Source organism: Hylobates moloch, unplaced genomic scaffold (genome assembly GCF_009828535.3).
Source record: "Hylobates moloch isolate HMO894 unplaced genomic scaffold, HMol_V3 SCAFFOLD_3, whole genome shotgun sequence".
NCBI lineage: Eukaryota > Metazoa > Chordata > Mammalia > Primates > Hylobatidae > Hylobates > Hylobates moloch.
The window spans coordinates 88,387,930-88,407,585 of NW_026652278.1; the positions used below are offsets into that span (position 1 = coordinate 88,387,930).

General features: G+C 38.6%; 1 protein-coding gene across 1 annotated transcript in view; it reads left to right on the forward strand.

Moving 5' to 3' along the window:
- Positions 1-12,256, forward strand: part of LOC116461525 (zinc finger protein 37A-like) — a 29,970-nt gene extending 17,714 nt beyond the window's left edge. The window contains 4 exon segments of the mRNA XM_032143332.2: positions 3,641-3,767; positions 4,059-4,154; positions 6,252-7,649; positions 7,652-12,256. Of these exon segments, the coding sequence (XP_031999223.1) occupies positions 3,641-3,767; positions 4,059-4,154; positions 6,252-7,649; positions 7,652-7,680 (1,650 nt within the window). The 3' untranslated portion in view covers positions 7,681-12,256.
- Positions 12,257-19,656: the final 7,400 nt, after the last annotated feature.

Below are 19,656 nucleotides of genomic sequence, written 5' to 3' on the forward strand. Positions count from 1 at the left end.
AGACGGGGTTCCACTGTGTTAGCCAGGATGGTGTCGATCTCCTGACCTCATGATCAGCCTGCCTTGGCCTCCCAAAGTGCTGGGATTCCAAGCGTGAGCCACCGCGCCCGGCCTGCTGATGATCTTTTTGAGGTTCTTTTGTATGTGAAAATTGCTTCTCCTTTGCTGCTTCAAGATTCTCTGTCATTTTTTTTTCCTGACTGTTTGGTTATAACATGTCTTGGTGGATGTATTTGAGTTTATTTTGAGTTTATTGTGCTTCCTGCATGTATAGATTTGTGTCTTCCACCAAATTTAGGAAGTTTTGGCTTTTCTGCAAATACTCTATTTCCTTGCCTCTCTTTTATTCTTCTACGTTTCCCATAATGTTTGTGTTGGTCAGCTTGATGGTGTCCCATAGGTCCTTTGGGTTCCGTTTATTTTTCTTAATTCTTTTTTGCTCTGATTCTCAAACTTGTTAATTTCAATAGTCTTATACTTAAATTCACAGATTCTTTTTGGCATTCCCAAATCTGCTGTTGAACTCCTGTGGTGAATTCATTATTTCAATTATGGTACTTTTTAATTTTAGAATGTCTATTTGGTTCTTTATTATAATTTCAATCTCTTTTTTGATATTTGGTTTGTAAGTTGTTGTATGTTTTCTTTTAGCTTTTGAGTATATTTAAGACTGTTGATTTAAAGTCTTTGTTTAAGAAGTGTTATGTTTGGTTTGCCTCAGGGATATATGTCAATTTATATTTTTCCTGTGATTGGACAACACTTCCAGTTTCTTTGTATGCTTTGTGATTTTCTTGTTCCTGTTGAAACTGGGCATTTTAATATCATAATTTGGTAACTTTAGAAATCACTTTCTCATTCTTCTCTAGACTTTGCTGTTCTTCATTATTGAACTCTTCAGTCATCCATTTGTTTTTATGAATTTTTCAAACAGGTTTTTGCAGTCTCTATTTTAATTTCTAGTCATGTGTGGTCACTGGATTCTCTCTCTTTAGCTTGTGTTCAGGTACTGTTTTAACAGGCATTTTTCCTGGAAGGCCAGGATTCAAGCAACAACAACCAAAAAAAAGAAAAAAACAAAAAAAAACTAAAAAGAACAACAGCAAAACCCCTTTCCTATTATTTGCAAATTGGCTCTGTCCTGGGGCACTTTTTAAGCACTTAGCCTGGTCCATTTAGAACTTCATCTTAGTCTTCACTGCTTGCTTGCACTGAGCACAGAGATTAGCCAGAAGTAAAACCTTAAGGTCTTTTGAGGTCTTTGCCAAGCTTCTCCTGTCCTGGGTATGTGCTTGGCGTTCTGAATTCCCTAAACCGTGTATGCCTAGTGTTCCATTATTGGAACGCTAAGCATGTGGGAGTTATTTATATCCTACTGCTCAGGGTCATTTCAAGGTCTGATTGCAAAAATTAAAAAAATTGCAACCTCAGGCATAAATGGGCTATAATGTACACAGTGCTCTTGATTGCCCTCATTTCCCCCCAGAAAAGTCTCTCCTTAGCTTTTTTTTTTCTTTCGGAATTCATTTTAGAATGGTATTTATCTCCTGGATTTGTGTATATTTTACAAGCTATTCTTTTATTATCTCTTTTTCTAGTTTTTATTTTGTTATAATTTGTGCAATTTTATATATTTAGATTTGTACAATTCTGTATTTTACATCCATTTTGTTTTCTTTCTTTCTTTCATTTTTTTGAGACAGAGTTTCACTCTTTTTGCCCAGGCTGCAGTACAGTGGTGTGATCTTGGCTCACTGCAACTTCCGCCTCCCAGGTTCAAGTGATTCTCCTGTCTCAGCCTCCTGAGTAGCTGGGATTACAGGCACCTGCCACCATGCCTGGCTAATTTTTGTATTTTTAGTATAGACAGGGTTTCACCATGTTAGCCATGCTGGTCTTGAACTCCTGACCTTGTGATCCTCCTGCCTTGGCCTACCAAAGTGCTGAGATTACAGGCATGAGCCACTGCACCTGGCCCATTTTGTTTTCTAGTAGTGTTCAGAGAGTATTTGTTTTGTTTTCACAGTTAGGCAAATATTAACATTTAATTTTGGAATGCTCTTTTTTTAATCTGTGATTTTTTTTTTTTTTTTTTTTTTTGAGACGGAGTCTCACTCTGTCACCCAGGCTGGAATGCGGTGGCACAATCTTGGCTCACTGCAATCTCTGTCTCCTGGGTGCAAGTGATTATCCTCCCTCAACCTCCCAAGTAGCTGGGATTACAGGCGTCCACAACCACGCATGGCTATTCTTTGTCTTTTTAGTAAAGATGGGGTTTTACCATGTTGGCCAGGCTGGTCTTGAACTCCAAACCTTAGGTCTCTCCCAAGCTTCAGAATCATCTCTGTAGCCTTCCACTGGACATGCTCACTTCCATGACATGAAGACGTTCTAAGAGCAGCATGGCCTGCATGTGTCTTATTGTCACTCTGCACTCTCCCCTCCCCCAACACCCACCCTCCTGGTTCTGATTTCCAGACCTTCTAAGGCCTCTATGCAGGCCCTCTGGAAGTAGCCCTTCCTCTCTTCCTTTGCTTAGTGAATTCCCTCTTCCACATCTCCACTGCTGTCCCTTAGTATAGACAATCTCTTCTAATGCTGCTCTCCAGCAGTCTCAACTCTACTTTGGTGGCATTGCTTCCTCAGTGAAAACTGAATTATGTTACAGAGATTCAGGTGTGTATTTCCAGTTCACCATCAACTTCTGCTATTCGCATCAATGACCTGGGGTGGGGGGAGCAGGGAGCCTATGGCCTAAAGGAAGTATGCAAGATAATTGTGTTTATGTCATATACTGCCAGTCCTTTAGGGCGTGGGAGGAAAATATCAGCATGCCTATTTATATTTTTATCTAAAAAATAAGAAGAAAATTAAGCTTTCCTTATATATGGATTGATTGTATTTTATTTACTTTATGAATAAATATAAATAAAACTAGTAGTTGCTAAAAATTTTTACGGATTAGATGAGTGATAAATATTTGGAGAACACTAAACAGGATTAAAGCCAAAAGTATTTCCTAGTCTCCCTCATCTTCCATGCCTCTGCAACCTTTACCTCTTCACAGGTAAGACATGCTCTTATCCTGTTAAGCAGTTCCACTGACTTGCCACATATTTTTTCAGGTTTTTAACCTTTTCTTAAGTTTTTGTTACATGTTTGCAAAGGAACTAAAGTTTTATCACTTTAGTGAAATCTAATATGTTGACACACTCTCACATGAATTTGCACAGAACACTTTTATGATCCATATGTGTTACACATATCTGTGGTGTGAGTCCTTTAAGTCCTGTGGTAGGTATGTCTCTGTATGTATGTTTCCTTATGAGAAGATATGTTCCTCTCTTGTAAGGAAGCTCTTGTGTTCAAATTGGAATACTCAGAAACTAAGAAAGCTCTAGGCACATGTAGGCAATAAATATTTTTGTATTAAGTAATAAATTAATGTACCAACAGGATATTTCTACTACGATCTTTACCCACAATGTGTAATATAAAACAACATATATCATAGAGGCCCTTTATAACAGTTTCTATTTAATTTTCAACAATAAAAATGGTAAGAATTTGTCCCTAAACATCTTTTTTCACGTCAACTGATTCTTATCACTTCAAACTGAGCAGAACTGTGATTTTCCAGGGATCAGTGTCATTTAGGGATGTGACTGTGGGCTTCACTCAAGAGGAGTGGCAGCATCTGGACCCTGCTCAGAGGACCCTGTACAGGGATGTGATGCTGGAGAACTACAGCCACCTTGTCTCAGTAGGTAGGTAGGAATTGTTTCCCATGTAGAAGGCCAGAATGCATGTCCTTTCTTATCAATAGAAACTTGTGAAACTTTTGTACAATATAATAATATTTAGATTTGAGATTCAGAGGTCAAGGACAATTTATCCCTTTTGGATACCAGAAAGAATGTTTTCCTCTGCCCCCATGACAGGATTAAATGAAGTGTGTGTGTGTGTGTGTATGTGTGTGTACTGTTTGGGGTATACTGTCTTCCTCCTTCAGGAAAACCTACCCAGTTTGTCCCAAGTAATACAATTCTCATTCACAGGGTATTGCATTCCTAAACCAGAAGTGATTCTCAAGTTGGAGAAAGGCGAGGAGCCATGGATATTAGAGGAAAAATTTCCAAGCCAGAGTCATCTGGGTGAGTTAGTATGTGCCAGATGGAATTTAAAGGAAGGTAGATCACAAAGGGTAAGTTTGGATAATAAGACCATTGAAATGTTCTTTAGGAATCATGTTTTAGAGGCTCCAGACCTTTGGAAGTAACATGTTGACATGACCCAAATATGCAGTGACTCTGAATCACCCAGCATCTCCCAGTATCACTTCCATACACACATCTTGTTTTTTTTTTAATTGTGGTATAAACTATATAGTTAAGCCAGAGATTAATAAAATTTTATATATATATAAAACACTCATGTACCCATCATTGAGATGAATATACAGAGTGATTTTTCAACACCCCCGGAAAGCTCCCTGGTATACTCTTCCCAGTAAAAAGCATCCCTCCTTCTATAAGATTAAATATATTTTTCTATACATGCTTTTTTGAGTTGCTCATTCATTAGCTTTTTACCATATTTACCATTTTTTACAGAATTATTTTAAAATAGCCTGGGCCCAGTGGTTCATGCCTGTAATCCTAGGACTTTGGGAGGCTGAGGTGGGAGGATCGCTTCAGCCCAGGAATTTGAGACCACCTTGGGCAAAATAGGAAGACCCCATCTCTATGAAAACTTAAAAAATTAGCCAGGCATGGTGGCACACACCTGTGGTCCCATGCCTGGCTAATTTTTGTGATCTCACCTACTAGGAAGCTGAGGTGAGAGTCTTGCTTTAGCCTGGGAAGAGGCTGTGGTTAGCTCTTGTTTGTGCCAATCCACTGCAGCCTGGGTGACAGAGCAAGATTCTGTCTCTAAAAAATAAAAAGCAATTAAAATTAAAATTAAACATTCAACCAGTAACGATTTCAGCGTGAAGCCTGAAAAAATTTGTGTTGAAAAAGCTCTCCGGATAATACTGTTAAACATTATTTGTTAAGTACTGTTGATTGTTAAGTACTGTTGATGTAGGGCTCTGAGAGAAAATCATAGGTAAAGTAATGGCTGCCAGGAACATAGTTGGTGAACAAGAACAGAACTGCATGAAATATTTTAAAATCAGTGTTTAACAAAGAATATTGTTATAGCAATCCAGCTGGTATTTGTGCTTAAATGAATTATACAAACAGTCCTTTCATGTTTTTTAGTAAATGAACTTGGAAAATTTGGGAAGGCAACTTTTTAAAAACACTGTTAGACTGCAAACTGACAATGGAAAAACAATCAGTATGAGATTATGATGGGAATGAGCAATTTATGAGGGACAAACAACTGAACTTACCTAGAGTGAAATATATTCACTCTAGACTTGTAAAAGAATGGCTTGGTTCTAATCTGAATCTAAATGTAAAGATATGTTTACTTCAGTGATACCTTGTTAAAAAAAAAAAGCGTTTGTTCTTGGTACATTGGACTTGGTATAGTATAGTGCAGTTGATGGAATAAAGGGCAAATCCCATGGCTGGAATAGAACCATAAACCTGATCCTATGGCAAGATGGCTTGTTCACTCATTGATTTCACTCTTATTGTTGCATACTTTTATTCCTAGTGAATCAGAGCTAGAAAAACAATTTAGCCAGGTGCAGTGGCTCATGCCTGTAATCCCTGCACTTTGGAAGGCCAGTATGGATGAATTGCTTGAGGCTAGGAGTTCGAGACCAGCCTGGCTAACATGGCAAAATCCCGTCTCTACTAAAAACATAAAAACTAGCCGAGCATGGTTGTGTATGCCTGTAGTCCCAGCTACTTGGGAGGTTGAGGCATGAGATTTGCTTGAACCCAGGAAGCGGAGGTTGCAGTGAGCCGAGATCATGTCACTACACTCCAGCCTGGGTGACAGAGCAAGACTCTGTCTCAAAAACACCACCACCACCACCAACAACAACAACCAAGAACAACAAAACCACACAGAATTGGAGCCTGAATTATAGGACTATCTATGAATTAGAACTTTTAGAAATTTAATTTGCTGCTGCTGTGTTGAATTGAAAAGAGGTATAAGACTGGAAGTGTGCACATTGTCATAACGTAGGTGTGAGGAGATAATGGCCTAAACTGAGCCATGCCTTCAAATATAATGCTAACTCTTACATATCCTTGTCAACTAACCTTTCTTGTCACTCTGTATTTCAGAATTAATTAATACCAGTAGAAACTATTCAAGAATGAAGTTCAATGAGTTTAACAAAGGTGGAAAATGTTTCTGTGATGAAAAGCATGAAATAATTCATTCTGAAGAGGAACCTTCTGAATATAATAAAAATGGGAACGGCTTCTGGCTGAATGAAGACCTTGTTTGGCATCAGAAAATTAAAAATTGGGAGCAACCTTTTGAATACAGTGAATGTGGGAAAGCTTTCCCTGAGAATTCACTCTTCCTTGTACATAAGAGAGGTTACATAGGACAGAAAACCTGCAAATATACTGAACATGGGAAAACCTGTGATATGTCATTTTTCATCACTCATCAGCAAACACATCCAAAAGAGAACCACTATGGTAAGGAATGTGGAGAAAATATCTTTGAGGAATCCATTCTCCTTGAACATCAGAGTGTTTACCCATTCAGCCAGAAGTTAAATCTCACTCCAATTCAGAGAACCCACTCAATTAACAATATTATTGAATATAATGAATGTGGAACCTTTTTCAGTGAAAAATTAGTCCTTCATTTACAACACAGAACACATACAGGGGAAAAACCTTATGAATGTCATGAATGTGGAAAAACCTTCACCCAGAAGTCAGCCCACACAAGACATCAGAGAACACACACAGGTGGAAAACCCTATGAATGTCACGAATGTGGGAAGACCTTCTATAAGAATTCAGACCTCATTAAACATCAAAGAATTCACACAGGGGAGAGACCTTATGGATGTCATGAATGTGGGAAATCCTTCAGTGAAAAGTCAACCCTTACTCAACATCAAAGAACACACACAGGGGAGAAACCATATGAATGTCATGAATGTGGGAAAACCTTCTCATTTAAGTCAGTCCTTACTGTGCATCAGAAAACACACACAGGGGAGAAGCCCTATGAATGCTATGCATGTGGGAAAGCCTTTCTCAGAAAATCAGATCTCATTAAACATCAGAGAATTCACACAGGTGAAAAACCTTATGAATGTAATGAATGTGGGAAGTCATTCTCTGAGAAGTCAACCCTTACTAAACATCTAAGAACTCACACAGGTGAGAAACCTTATGAATGTATTCAGTGTGGAAAATTTTTCTGCTACTACTCCGGTTTCACAGAACATCTGAGAAGACACACAGGGGAGAAACCTTTTGGATGTAATGAATGTGGGAAAACCTTCCGTCAGAAGTCGGCCCTAATTGTTCACCAGAGAACTCATATAAGACAGAAACCCTATGGATGTAATGAATGTGGAAAGTCATTCTGTGTGAAGTCAAAACTCATTGCACATCATAGAACACACACAGGGGAGAAACCCTATGAATGTAATGTTTGTGGAAAATCATTCTATGTTAAGTCAAAACTAACTGTACATCAGAGAACACACTTGAGGAGAAACCCTATAAATGTAGTAAATGAGGGAAATTACTCTGGGTGAAGTCAGAACTTTGTAGAACACAGAACAAAGGGTGAGAGAAATCTGTTAATATAATTATAGCCTTTGCTGTGAAGTCGGTTCTCACAGTATAGAACTTAAAGAGGGAAAAAAACAATATGAAGATAGGGAATGCAGGAAAACATTATTCTGGAATTTGGACCATACACTATGTTACAAAACTAAAAGTGGAAAAAACTTATTAGTGAATGAATATAGGAAACATTTTGCCCAATGCCACTCCTCATTAAACATCAGAGAATTCACATAGGGTGAAACCTGGGTCAGCATCCCTAGGTTGAGAGAGGATGCATTTTTCTGCTACTACTACAGTTTCACAGAATATCTGAGAAGACACACAGGGAAGAAACCTTTTGGGTGTAATGAATGTGGGAAAACCTTTCATCAGAAGTCAGCCCTAATTGTTCACCACAGAACTCATATAAGACAGAAACCCTATGGATGTAATGAATGTGGAAAATCATTCTGTGTGAAGTCAAGAGGCCAGAGAAAATGCACAAACTGTAGGAAACTATAGGAAAGCATTTACTATGAGGTTATATTTTATGGAGTATTATATGTAATAAGAAGTAGCTTCTCAGTGAATATCAGATAGTAGAGAAAGTATTTTTAACTGTATCGAATGTGTGGACGTTTTAAGTTAAAATCTAAATTTAACATAGAACAGGTTGAATTGCAGGATATCTAGCAATTTAAGAAAATGTGGAAAAAAGATTTTTATTGAGAAATAGCATTTTACTTTGTTAATATCCAGTTTAGTTGTCAAGACTGCTATTTTCTAAGAGACTTGAAAAGATGCCACTCGAGCCAATAGCTATAAGTAGTTCAAAGGTTTATTGCTTAGCCATATGAAAAATAAGGGAAGATTTTTTAGCAAAGGGACCCACAAACAAGAGTGCTCTTGTATGTCCAGAAGAAAGAGAAAGACCCTCAATCTGGGGCCATAGTACAGGAGCCCACCAGCAGCATTTTTGAGTAATCCTGGGGCAGACTAAATTTGGACGACCCGTCTCAGAATGGTGGATCAAAGCGGCAAGTCAATTTGCCTTGTATGCAACTTATGAGGATTACTAGAAGAGAGTGGGTACAGATTTCTGGTGGTTTCTGCCCTGCAGATGTCTAACACATAAGCCAGGACATTCTGCGGTGAGTGACTTATTGTACCCAACTCTATTTCTCTCCATACTGAAACACGTCTTTCATAGGTGATATAACTTTTTAAAATGTATATGTAGATATAACTTAAATATGGAGCTTTCAAAAAGCACAAATAGGCTGGGCATGGTGGCTTGTGCCTATAATCCCAGTACTTTGGGAGGCTGAGGTGGGCAAATCACCTGAGGTCAGGAGTTCCAGACCAGCTTTGACCAACATGATGAAACCCTGTCTCTACTAAAAATACAAAAATTAGCCGGGCATGGTGGTGCACACCTGTAGTCCTGGCTACTAGAGAGGCTGAGGTGGGAGGATCACTTGAACCTGGGAGGTGGAAGTTTCAGTGAGCTGAGATCATGCCACTGCACTCCAGCCTGAGTGACAGAGAGAGATTAAAACAAAGAAACAAACACAAAAATAGACTTTGCTATTGGGTAAGGTATAGTAGTTGGCAGCAGAATGGACCCATTGAGGATAACTATAAAATTACAGAAAATATTTAAATGCAACTAATTGCTATAGAAGCAAAGAGGACTAAAGGGGCAGAATTCTAGAGAGTGGTAAATCTCAGAAAGCACATGCACAGAATGCAGCTCTGGGGGCCCTTTCCACTTGTGGCTATAGGGCAGAACCTGAATATTGAACTTGATTCAGGCAGAGGACCATAACCTGGGGGTCAGGGGAAGGCATGGGGGGACCAGAAACCAGGAGAACAATCAAGACTGCAATGAAAAAAATGGATACATTAGGGGCTTCAAACACATATAATTTCTCAAGAAATTTCCAGATGTCTCATGCTGCATAGGGCAGGAGCCTGAAAAGCTAATTTGAGAAGATAATAAGTAGGATTTTTGTTCTGTTTTGCATTTTGCAGTATAAAGGAGAAATTATTAGAACTTAGGAAGTGCCAGCAGGTTGGCGAACATGCCATCAGTAAAAGCCCTGGAAACAAGGTCATACTAGAGATTGGTTCTGCCTTGTCACAACTGCAAACAATACCTGAGTGGAATATTCAAAAACTTGCTTAGAAAGAAAGCTCTAGGAACAGATGGCTCCACTGAAGTTATTCCAAATATTTAAGAAATAATACCAGGCTTTTATAAACTTTTCTAGAAGAAAAAAGATGGAACTTTTCCAATTCAGTTTTTGAGGCCAGTACAACCTTGATACCAAAACCTAAAACAAACGAAAAACCTATAAAGCTATAGACCAAAGTCTCATAGATTTAGATGCAAAATCCTAAAATTGAAAAAAAAAACAAACATCTAGCCATATCCAAAAACTATTATCATCACCAAGAGATGTTTATTAGGGCAATCAAAAGATGATTTATTATTTAAAAAAAACCAATGTGGCCTTCCATTCCTCTTTCTTTTGATTCCCCTTTTTGACTTTTCATGTATCTCTCCTGCCTTCCTCCCCCAGAGTGGAGGAGTTAGACTTGCCTCGTGGGATGAGAGGAGTTTTGGCTTTGTGTCTGCTGGCACCAAGAGGGCTGAGGGTGAGGTGTGGAAGGGACAGGGGGAGGAGATGGGCAGCATTGTTGAGAGATTGGTAACACTGAGCAAATAAATACGTTGAGAATGATGACAGCAAGATTTCTCCATTAAAGAAGGTATTTATAAAAATAGGAATGAGGAGAGCTAGAAAACCTGGAGTGTGGCATTAGAATAGAACTCATATCTTTTAAATATATAGGAACAAATAGAGAAATTGTTGTGTGTGCACATATGCATATATTTTGTGTTCATTCTACTGAGAGGACCTAAACAGTGACACCTCAGAAATAGTAAGCAGACCAACTGCCAAGTTATTAGTTCCTAAATACTATCCACAAAAAAGGGGACCAGGGATGATTCCTAGTCAGAGATTGGGAGAAATACAAGATGAGCCTGGATCATCTCATGTACCTAACAGTAAGAAAATACTCTGGCTGGTCTCAGTGGCTCATACCTGTAATTCTAGCATGTTAGAAGGTCGAGGTGGGTGGGTTGCTTGAGCCCAGGAGTTTGAGACTAGCCTGGGCAACATGGCACAACTGTCTCTACAAAAAATACAAAAATTAGCCAGGCATGGTGGCATGCACCTGTAGTCCGAGGTACTCAGGAGGCAGAGACATGGGAGGATCACTTGAGCCTGGCAGATTGAAGCTGCATTGAGCTGTGATCATGCCACTATACTCTAGCCTGGAAGACAGAGTGAGACCCCATCTCAGGAAAAAAGAAAAGAAAAAAGATGTCATTCAGCAGGTTAATGGATAAACTGTGGAACATCCAGAAAACTTTAACATTCTTCAAAGAAATAGAAAACACAACCCTAAAATTTATATGGGAACCACAAAAGACCTAGAATAGAGCTATCCTGAGCAAAAGGAATCAAACTGGAAGAATCATATTACCTGACTTCCAGTTATTCAACAGAGCTACAGTAACCAAAACAGCATGATACTGGTATAAAAACAGACACATAGGAACAGAATAGACAACCCAGAAACAAATTCATACATCTACGGTGAACTCACTTTTGACAAAGGAATGAAGAACATACATTGGGGAAAAGATAATGTCTTTAATAAATGGTGCTGGGAAAACTGGATATCTATATGCAGAATGAAACTAGACCCCCATCTCTTAGCATATACAAAAATCAAAATTAACTAAAAAGTTAAATCTAAGACCTCAAACTATGAAACAGCAAAAAGAAAACATTGGGGAATCTCTCCAGGACATTGGAGTGGGCAAAGATTTCTTGTGTAATACCTGACAAACAGGCAACCAAAGCAAAAGTGGACAAATGGGATCACATCAAGTTAAAAAGCTTCTGCACTGCAAAGGAAACAACAAAGTGAAGAGACAACCCATAGAATGTGAGAGAATATTTGCAAACTATCCATCTGTATTAGGCCATTCTTGAAGTACTGTAAAGAAATACCTGAGACTGAATAATTTATAAAGAAGAGGTTTAATTGGCTCACGGTTTTGCAGGCTGTACAGGAAGCATGGTGCTAACATCTGATCAGCTTGTAGGGAGGCGTCAGGAAGTTTCCAACCATGGTGGAAGGCAAAAGGGGAGTAAGTATCTCACATGGCAGGAGCAGGGGCAAAGAGAGGGGGGAAGGGAAGTGCCACACAAACAGATCTTGTGAGTACTCAGATTTTGTGAGGGGTGCCTGAGGTCATGGATACCCCATTTACCCTGATGTGTTTATACACATTTCATACCTGTATTAAAATATCTCATGTACCCCATAAACATATATACCTACTTTGTACCCACAAAAATTTAAAAATAAAGTTAATTTCAATGTTTAAAGACTTGTTATTAAAATAATAGCAGTTTCTATAAATTTAATATTTCAATAAAACTCCCAATATTTATTCTTAACACTGGAAAAAGTTTTCCAAAACATATATGGCAGAAATATGGGCCTTGATGTGAGGGCAGCATCAATTAATGAGGGATCCTCTCCCTTGACCAAAACACCTTCCACCAAGACCCACCTTTAACGCTGAGCATTACCTCTCAAAATGAGATTTGGGCAGGGACTAATATCCAAACTGTATCAACATCTGACAAGGTGTTCACAACCAGAATATATAAGGAGCTATAACAATTCTTTAGAAAAAAATCTAATCTGAGTTAAAACTGGGCAAAAATCTGAATAGACATTTCTCAAAAGAAGACATACAAATGGCAAACAGGCATATGAAAAGTTAATATCATTGATCCATTAGAGAAATGCAAATCAAAACTACAATGAGATATCATCTCACCCCAGTTAAAATGTCTTCTCTCCAAAAGACAGATAATAAATGCTGAAGAGGATGTGGGGAAAAGGGAACCCTTGTGCACTGTGGAAATGTATATTAGTACAACCACTATGGAGAACAATTTGGAGGTACCTCAAAAACTAAAAATAGAGCTACCATACAATCCCACAGTTCCACTGGTAGTTATATACCCCAAAGAAAGGAAATCAGTATATTGAAGATATATCTGCACCATGTTTACTGTAGCACTACTCACAATAGCCAAGATTTGGAAGCAACCTAAGTGTCTATCAGCAGATGAATGGATAAATAAAATATGGTACATATACACAATGGAGTACTATTCAGCCATAAAAAAGAATGAGATCCTGTCATTTGCAACATTATAGATGGAACTAGAGATCATTAAGTGAAATAAGCCAGGCACAGCAAGACAGACACCAAATGTTCTGATGTATTTGTTGGAGCTAAAGATGAAAACAACTGAACTTATAGAGAGTAGAAGGATGGATACCAGAGGCTGGGAAAGGTAGTGGGGGCATGGTGAGGGGGAAGTGGGGAATGTTAATAGGCACAAAATGTAGAATGACTAAGACCTAGTATTTGATAGCACAAGGTTACTACAGTCAGTAATAACTGTGCATTTTAAAGGTATAATTGAATTGTTTGTAACACAAAGGATAAATGCTTGAGGTTATGGATACCCCATTTACCCTGATGTGATTATTAGACATTGCATGCCTATATCAAAATATATCACGTACCCCATAGATATATACACCTGGTATGTACCCACAAAAGTTAACGTAAAATTTCAATGATTAGTTAATAACAGTTTTCTTTAAGTGTTTCTGTAAATACAATTTCAATAAAGCTCCCAATATTTATTCTTAGTACTGGAAAAAGTTTTCCAAAATGTGTATGGCAGAAATAGGGCCAAAATAGGCAAGAAAACTATTTTCGAGATGTCAGTTTTCCTCAAATTGTTCTATTAATTAAACACCACTTGAACTAAAATTTGACAAGTGGATTATAAATTTATGTGGACATTCAAAACAATTGTGGATACATGAGTCCAGAATCACAGCCATAAACTATTACGTGCTTGGGAGATTTTCAGAAAATATGCCAATGAAATCCAAGGGGAAAGACACGTCTTCAAAAAGTGATGTTACCTTTGACTCCCCAAAGCATATATAAAGCCTCAACTCATCATAGATCTAAATATAAGAGCTCAAACTTAAAACTTGTAGAAGAAAACATGAGAAAATTTTTGTAGGTTTGAGTTAGATGATGATTTCTATATAGGACAATAATATGGAACATACAAAAATAAATTTAATGCACTTAATTTAAAATAATACAAATGATTTACTCATTTTAAACTTTGCTAAATTAGATTTTGTTAAATTCAAAAGCTTGTGTTCTTCAAAGCACACAGTTAAGGAAATGGAAAGGTGAGTTATGGACTAAAAAAAATACCTGTAAAACAGCTTTGGGTAAGAATAGAAGAAAAATCCCAATAAGAAAATTGGTGAAAGAATGGTGTGGAAAGTTCATTACAGAAAAATGAATGGCAAATTATCCTGATTTGGGGGAGAGTGTTCAATACCAATGCTAATTTTTAAAATGTCCTGTGTTTAATTTTTTGGAGTTTGTGATTTGCAACATGCCCCTACTGCATGGAGGGAGAGGAGATGGTAAAATGAACAGAAGTAATAATTGTAAACATAAAATCTCAATGGATCATCATTTTCCACAGAACAGAATAAAATGTGTACCTGTCAATTTACAACACCACTCGGTAGGAGCACAATACAATAATTCCACTATTCTTAATATGGGCCAAATTTCTGATCTCAAAACCAGCTCAGTTTTCCTATACAATTGATGTTTATGGGGGCTTTTTGGGGGAATAAACAGAAATTGACTGTTAGACCATCCTTGCATTGCTATAAAGAAATACCTGAGACTGGGTAATATAAAGAAAAGAGCTTATAAAGGGAAGAGGTTTAATTGGCTCAGGTTCTGCAGGCTTTACAGGAAGCATGGTGCTGGGATCTACTTGGCTTCTGGTGAAGCCTCAGCTTTCTAGTCACAGCAGAAGGCAAAACAGGAGCAAGAGAGAGGGAGTTGGGGCAAGTGCCACATACTTTTAGATGACCAGATCTTGGGAGAATTCAGTATTAGGAAGACAGCACTAAGCCATATGAGGGTTCCATCCCCATGATCACCTCCCACCAGGACCTACCTCCAGCACTGGGAATTACATTCAACATCAGATTTAGGCAGGCAAAAATATTCGAAGCATGGGATTGACCTCCCAGTCTTAAAGGTTGAGAAGTTTAACATTTGTCATCTGAATTTCTTTCTCAATAAACCAATCGTTAGGACTCCCACATAGTTTCATGGACCTGAAACTTTACAGAGAACCACAACTGGACAATGAGAACTGTTGCCAGTTGGCTAACTCCTGTTCCTTCTCTCTCATTCCTGTTCTCCCACAGGTGGTTACAATGAGATGCTAGACCTCTCATCTAACCACCTGCTGCCTGTTGATCATCTTCCTTATTCCCCTTAATTCCTGCCTATATAAACTCCTAATTTTAGTTGGGAGAGAGACGGATTTGACGGTTAGATTGACAGCATCCACAATAAAGCTCTTCCCTGGCAACACTCGTCTTAGTGACTGGCTTTCTGTGTAGTGAGCAACCACACCTAGGCCAAACCCCTAGTGTTCAGCAACAATACATTTGTTCTACTTGATCCTCTGAGCTAATATCTTTGCCTTATGAAAACTTGCCTCACAGCCACTCAGATCAGGGGATGCTCAATGAGGAAGAAACCATTAAGAACTATGTTATCCAGTTTTGTCTAGGGCTGCTGTGATCGGGCAGTTCACTGTGCAGTGAGAAGCCTCCAGAGCAACATGCAGCAGCCCTGTCATCACCCTATTTTCCTCCTGCATCTAGCAGAAATCTTCACACACTTGTGAAGCCAACTCTAGCCATAACTGCAGCCCAGGCCGAAGCTTTTTGCTAATAACCAATGAGCTAGAAAGGTGGGGTTGGTCCATTTCTCTGTGCATTGTATCTAAGCCATGTAGTTTGGGCCCTAGAAAAGAGCTCTACCTAACAATGAGCTATTCTGCCAAACAGTCAACTGAGGATTTAAAAACTTGGACTTGTAGGGACTTTCAGTATTCTCTAATAAAGATGCACTCTATGTCCATATCTTTTCGTATTTTCAAGTGCAAAAAGTAAACATTTTTGCTCAAATATTCCAGTTACCAAATAATTCATATGATGGTATTGGATTGACCCCCAAATAAATGTAAGCTGAGAAACTGGGCAAGGCTGATATGTTCACCTCCTCCCACATTCATGGAATGGGAGATGTACCTAGTGAGATCTGTAGTTGTATGGATCTTGCCGCTGGCTTTTTTTGGATTAGTTGAGACACTCAAGCCCCAGAATCCTTTAAAAATCAATAAGGTCCAGATTGAGGACCCTCAGAATGTCTGCTCTTTTCATCTTTTCACTTACGCCAACCACTTTCTTCACTGATGACAAGCACTCAAATTATATTTCTCTCTTTAATACTAATACACAAGTGTTAGAAATGAAAAATAGAAAACAAAGGGTGTATATAAGGTGTGTGATACTTGGCTTTAAGTGAAACCAGTAATGTTCCAACTAAAGATGTGCTTTCCTAGTGTTACACAGCTCATTCAGGTGGTGCATTTCTCTGAGTGCACTGCTGGTATATGATGAGTAGTTGCAAGGGGCCAGTTTGTTAGTAGAACACCGGGATAGAGGCTCTCCCACTTCCTCCTACACCTGTCTCTGGTTCTCCACTCATTTCAGGACCCCTTTCCTCAGCTTCTCTAACACACTAAGCCTGCATCTACTCTCAGCAGGATTCCATTGAGACAGAGGTAAATACTAGCCGAATTCATGACTTCAACAGAATTTGAGCTGAAGTAAATATTTGCAGAAGTATAACAAACTCAATATAATGCATGCCATAAAAGAGGTGTGGCTGTAGTGCCAAGGAAGCAGAATGAAAGAACTGCATTTTCAGGTAGAACAAGAACAAGAAAGTTACCTGAAAAAAGTGACAATTTAAGCTGATTTTGATACTTGGGTATAATTCTAATGGGCAGAGAAACACATGGGCAGTTGAAACTGAGAGAGGGTGGTTATCTAATATAATAGGGGATGTTTGGGGCTAATGTGAGTCATGCAGTTTGGCTAATGAGTGGGGAAAAAATGTAAGATCTATGTGGAGAATCTAGAAATTTGCTGTTGGAAACAAACTGAAAAACAGGGAAAGATATCTGCACCAAAGTGTGGGATGTAATTGTGTTTTAGAGAGTAATCAGAAGATTTTAATATGCATTGAGCAATAAGAGTCTAGGGGTGAGGAGGGGGTTAATGTAATAAGGAGGGAGGATGCAGAGAGGACCTAACAGGCTTAACTAATTCATTAATTCATGTTAGGCCCTGGGGTTGTGGTGTCAAGCAGAAATAGCCATATTACAATCAAATGCAGTGGAAGAAATTAAGTAATTGCACACATCTGAGCATAATCATGGCAGAGACGTATACTCAATAGAAGCAATCTCAATCTAGCAAGATTTGAGTATTCAGTCCTAGTACTTACTAGGAGTGATTGAGAATATACTTTCTGTCACAAATGATTCCCTGTTAAAAAGTTTGGGTTTTATCTTTTCGATAAGGAGATACCACTGAAAATTTTGGATCAGGAACTAAAATTTAAAAAGTAATTTTTTTCCATATTTCTTCCAATCATGTTTTCTTCTTTCTAAAGATGTGCATTACATGATGTACACCATGACATTCTGGAAGCTGAGTCAGAGACAGCAAATCGCATAAGTGCCTCTTCCATCCTGAGTTCACGTCCAATGGGCATGAAGTGTTCTACTTTCATTCAATGAAATTCTTTTTTGAGACAGAGTCTAGCTTTATCTCCCAGGCTGGAGTGCAGTGGCAAAATCTCGGCTTACTGCAATCTCCCCCTCCCGGGTTCAAGCGATTCTCCTGCCTCAGCCTCCTGAGTAGCTGGGATTACAGGCGTCTGCCACCATGCCCAGCTAATTTTTGTATTTTTAGTAGAGACGGGATTTCGCTCTGTTGGCCAGGCTGGTCTCGAACTCTTGACCTCGTGATCTGCCCACCTCGGCCTCCCAAAGTGCTGGGGTTACAAGCATGAGCCACCACATCTGGCCAATGAAATTCTTTAAATAATGTTTCTGTGAGCACTCAGTAACTCATAACAGTGGAGAACTCAACTTACATTATAGCTTTCTAGATCGTGGATTTTTTCTTCCCTACATTGCATTGTTCAATTTTCTAGAGTTATAATTAGGCATATTTGGTTATATTTTTTGGCTGGTAAAAAGTCAAAATAAGAGGAGGCATAGTGATCTTAAGAACTTCAGAACTCCAGCCTGGGCGACAGAGCAAGACTCTGTCTAAAAAAAAAAGAAAGAAAAAAACTATAACTTTGTTAGGTTCAGGGGTATACGTGCACGTTTATTTTATAGGTAAATTGTGTGTTGCAGGGCTTGGTGTACAGATGGCCACCCTCCACCTTAAGTAGGCCCTGGTGTCTGCTGTTCCCTTCTTTGTGTCCATGTGTAGTCAATATTTAGCTTTCACTTATAAGTGAGAACATGAGGCATTTAGTTTTCTGTTTCTGTGTTAAAAAACTGTAACTTGCCTACTCTGCCTATGGAGTAGCCATTCTTTTTCCTTTACTTTCTCAATAAACTTGCTTTCACTTAAAAAAAAACTATAACTTCAAAACATGTTTCTTTGCATCTCATAAAACTGCCATTAGAGATTTCATGTACTAGGTTTATCATTTTCCACTATATTTAGGTACAATTTAAGTACTTGCCTTCAAATTTATTGCCAAAAACCCCTTATCCCAACTGACATGTTTGTAGTTTTGGGTTTTGTTTGTTTCTAAAAATCAGTATTCTTACTTGTTCCATCCTGATTTCAAAATTGTGAGGGTGATTTACTTTGGTAAAATACACACAAACAATATCATTTAATTTATTTGTAAGTGTACAATTCAATGGCATCAAATACATTCACAATGTTATATAACCATCAATACTATCTATACCTAAATTTTTTTCACTTTCCCAACAAAAACTTGATCTACTCAACCATAATCTTTCCTTCTCTCCTCCCTGTCGCTGGTCACTTGTATTCTGCTTTTCTGTCTTTATGGATTTGCCTATTCTAGGTACAGCATGTAGGGAGAATCATGAGAAATGTGTCACTCTGTGTCTAGATTATTTCTCTAAGCATAACATTTTCATGGTCCATCCATGTTTAGCATATATTTTAAAATTAATTTTTATGGCTGAATAATGTTCCTTTGCATGTTCATGCCATGATTTGTTTACCCATTCATCTGTTCATGGGCACATGGGTGATTTGTACCTTTTGGCTATTGCGAATGATGTGCCTGTGTACAGTGATGTACATATGTCTGTTCGGATCTCTATTTTCAGGTTTTTGGATGTACACCTTACAGCAGAATTGCTGGGTTACATGGCACTTTTATGTTTAAACTTCTGAGAAAACACCACACTATTTTCTTTTCTTTCTTTTTGTTTTTGAGACAGAGTCTTGCTCTGTCACCCAGGCTGGAGTGCAGTGGCGCAATCTCAGCTTACTGCAACCTCTGCCTTCAGGGCTCAAGTGATTCTCCTGCTTCAGCCTCCCAGGTAGCTGAGATTACAGGGGTGCACCACCATGCCCAGATAAGTTTTGTTTTGTTTTGTTTTGTTTAAGTACAGACTGGGTTTCACCATGTTAGGTAGGCTGGTCTCGAATTCCTGTCCTCAAGTGATCCACCTGTCTCGCTCTCCCAAAGTGCTGGGATTACAGGTGTGAGGCATCATGCCTAGCCCACCACGCTATTTTCAACAGCAGATAGACCATTTTACATTCCCACAAGCAATGCACAAGT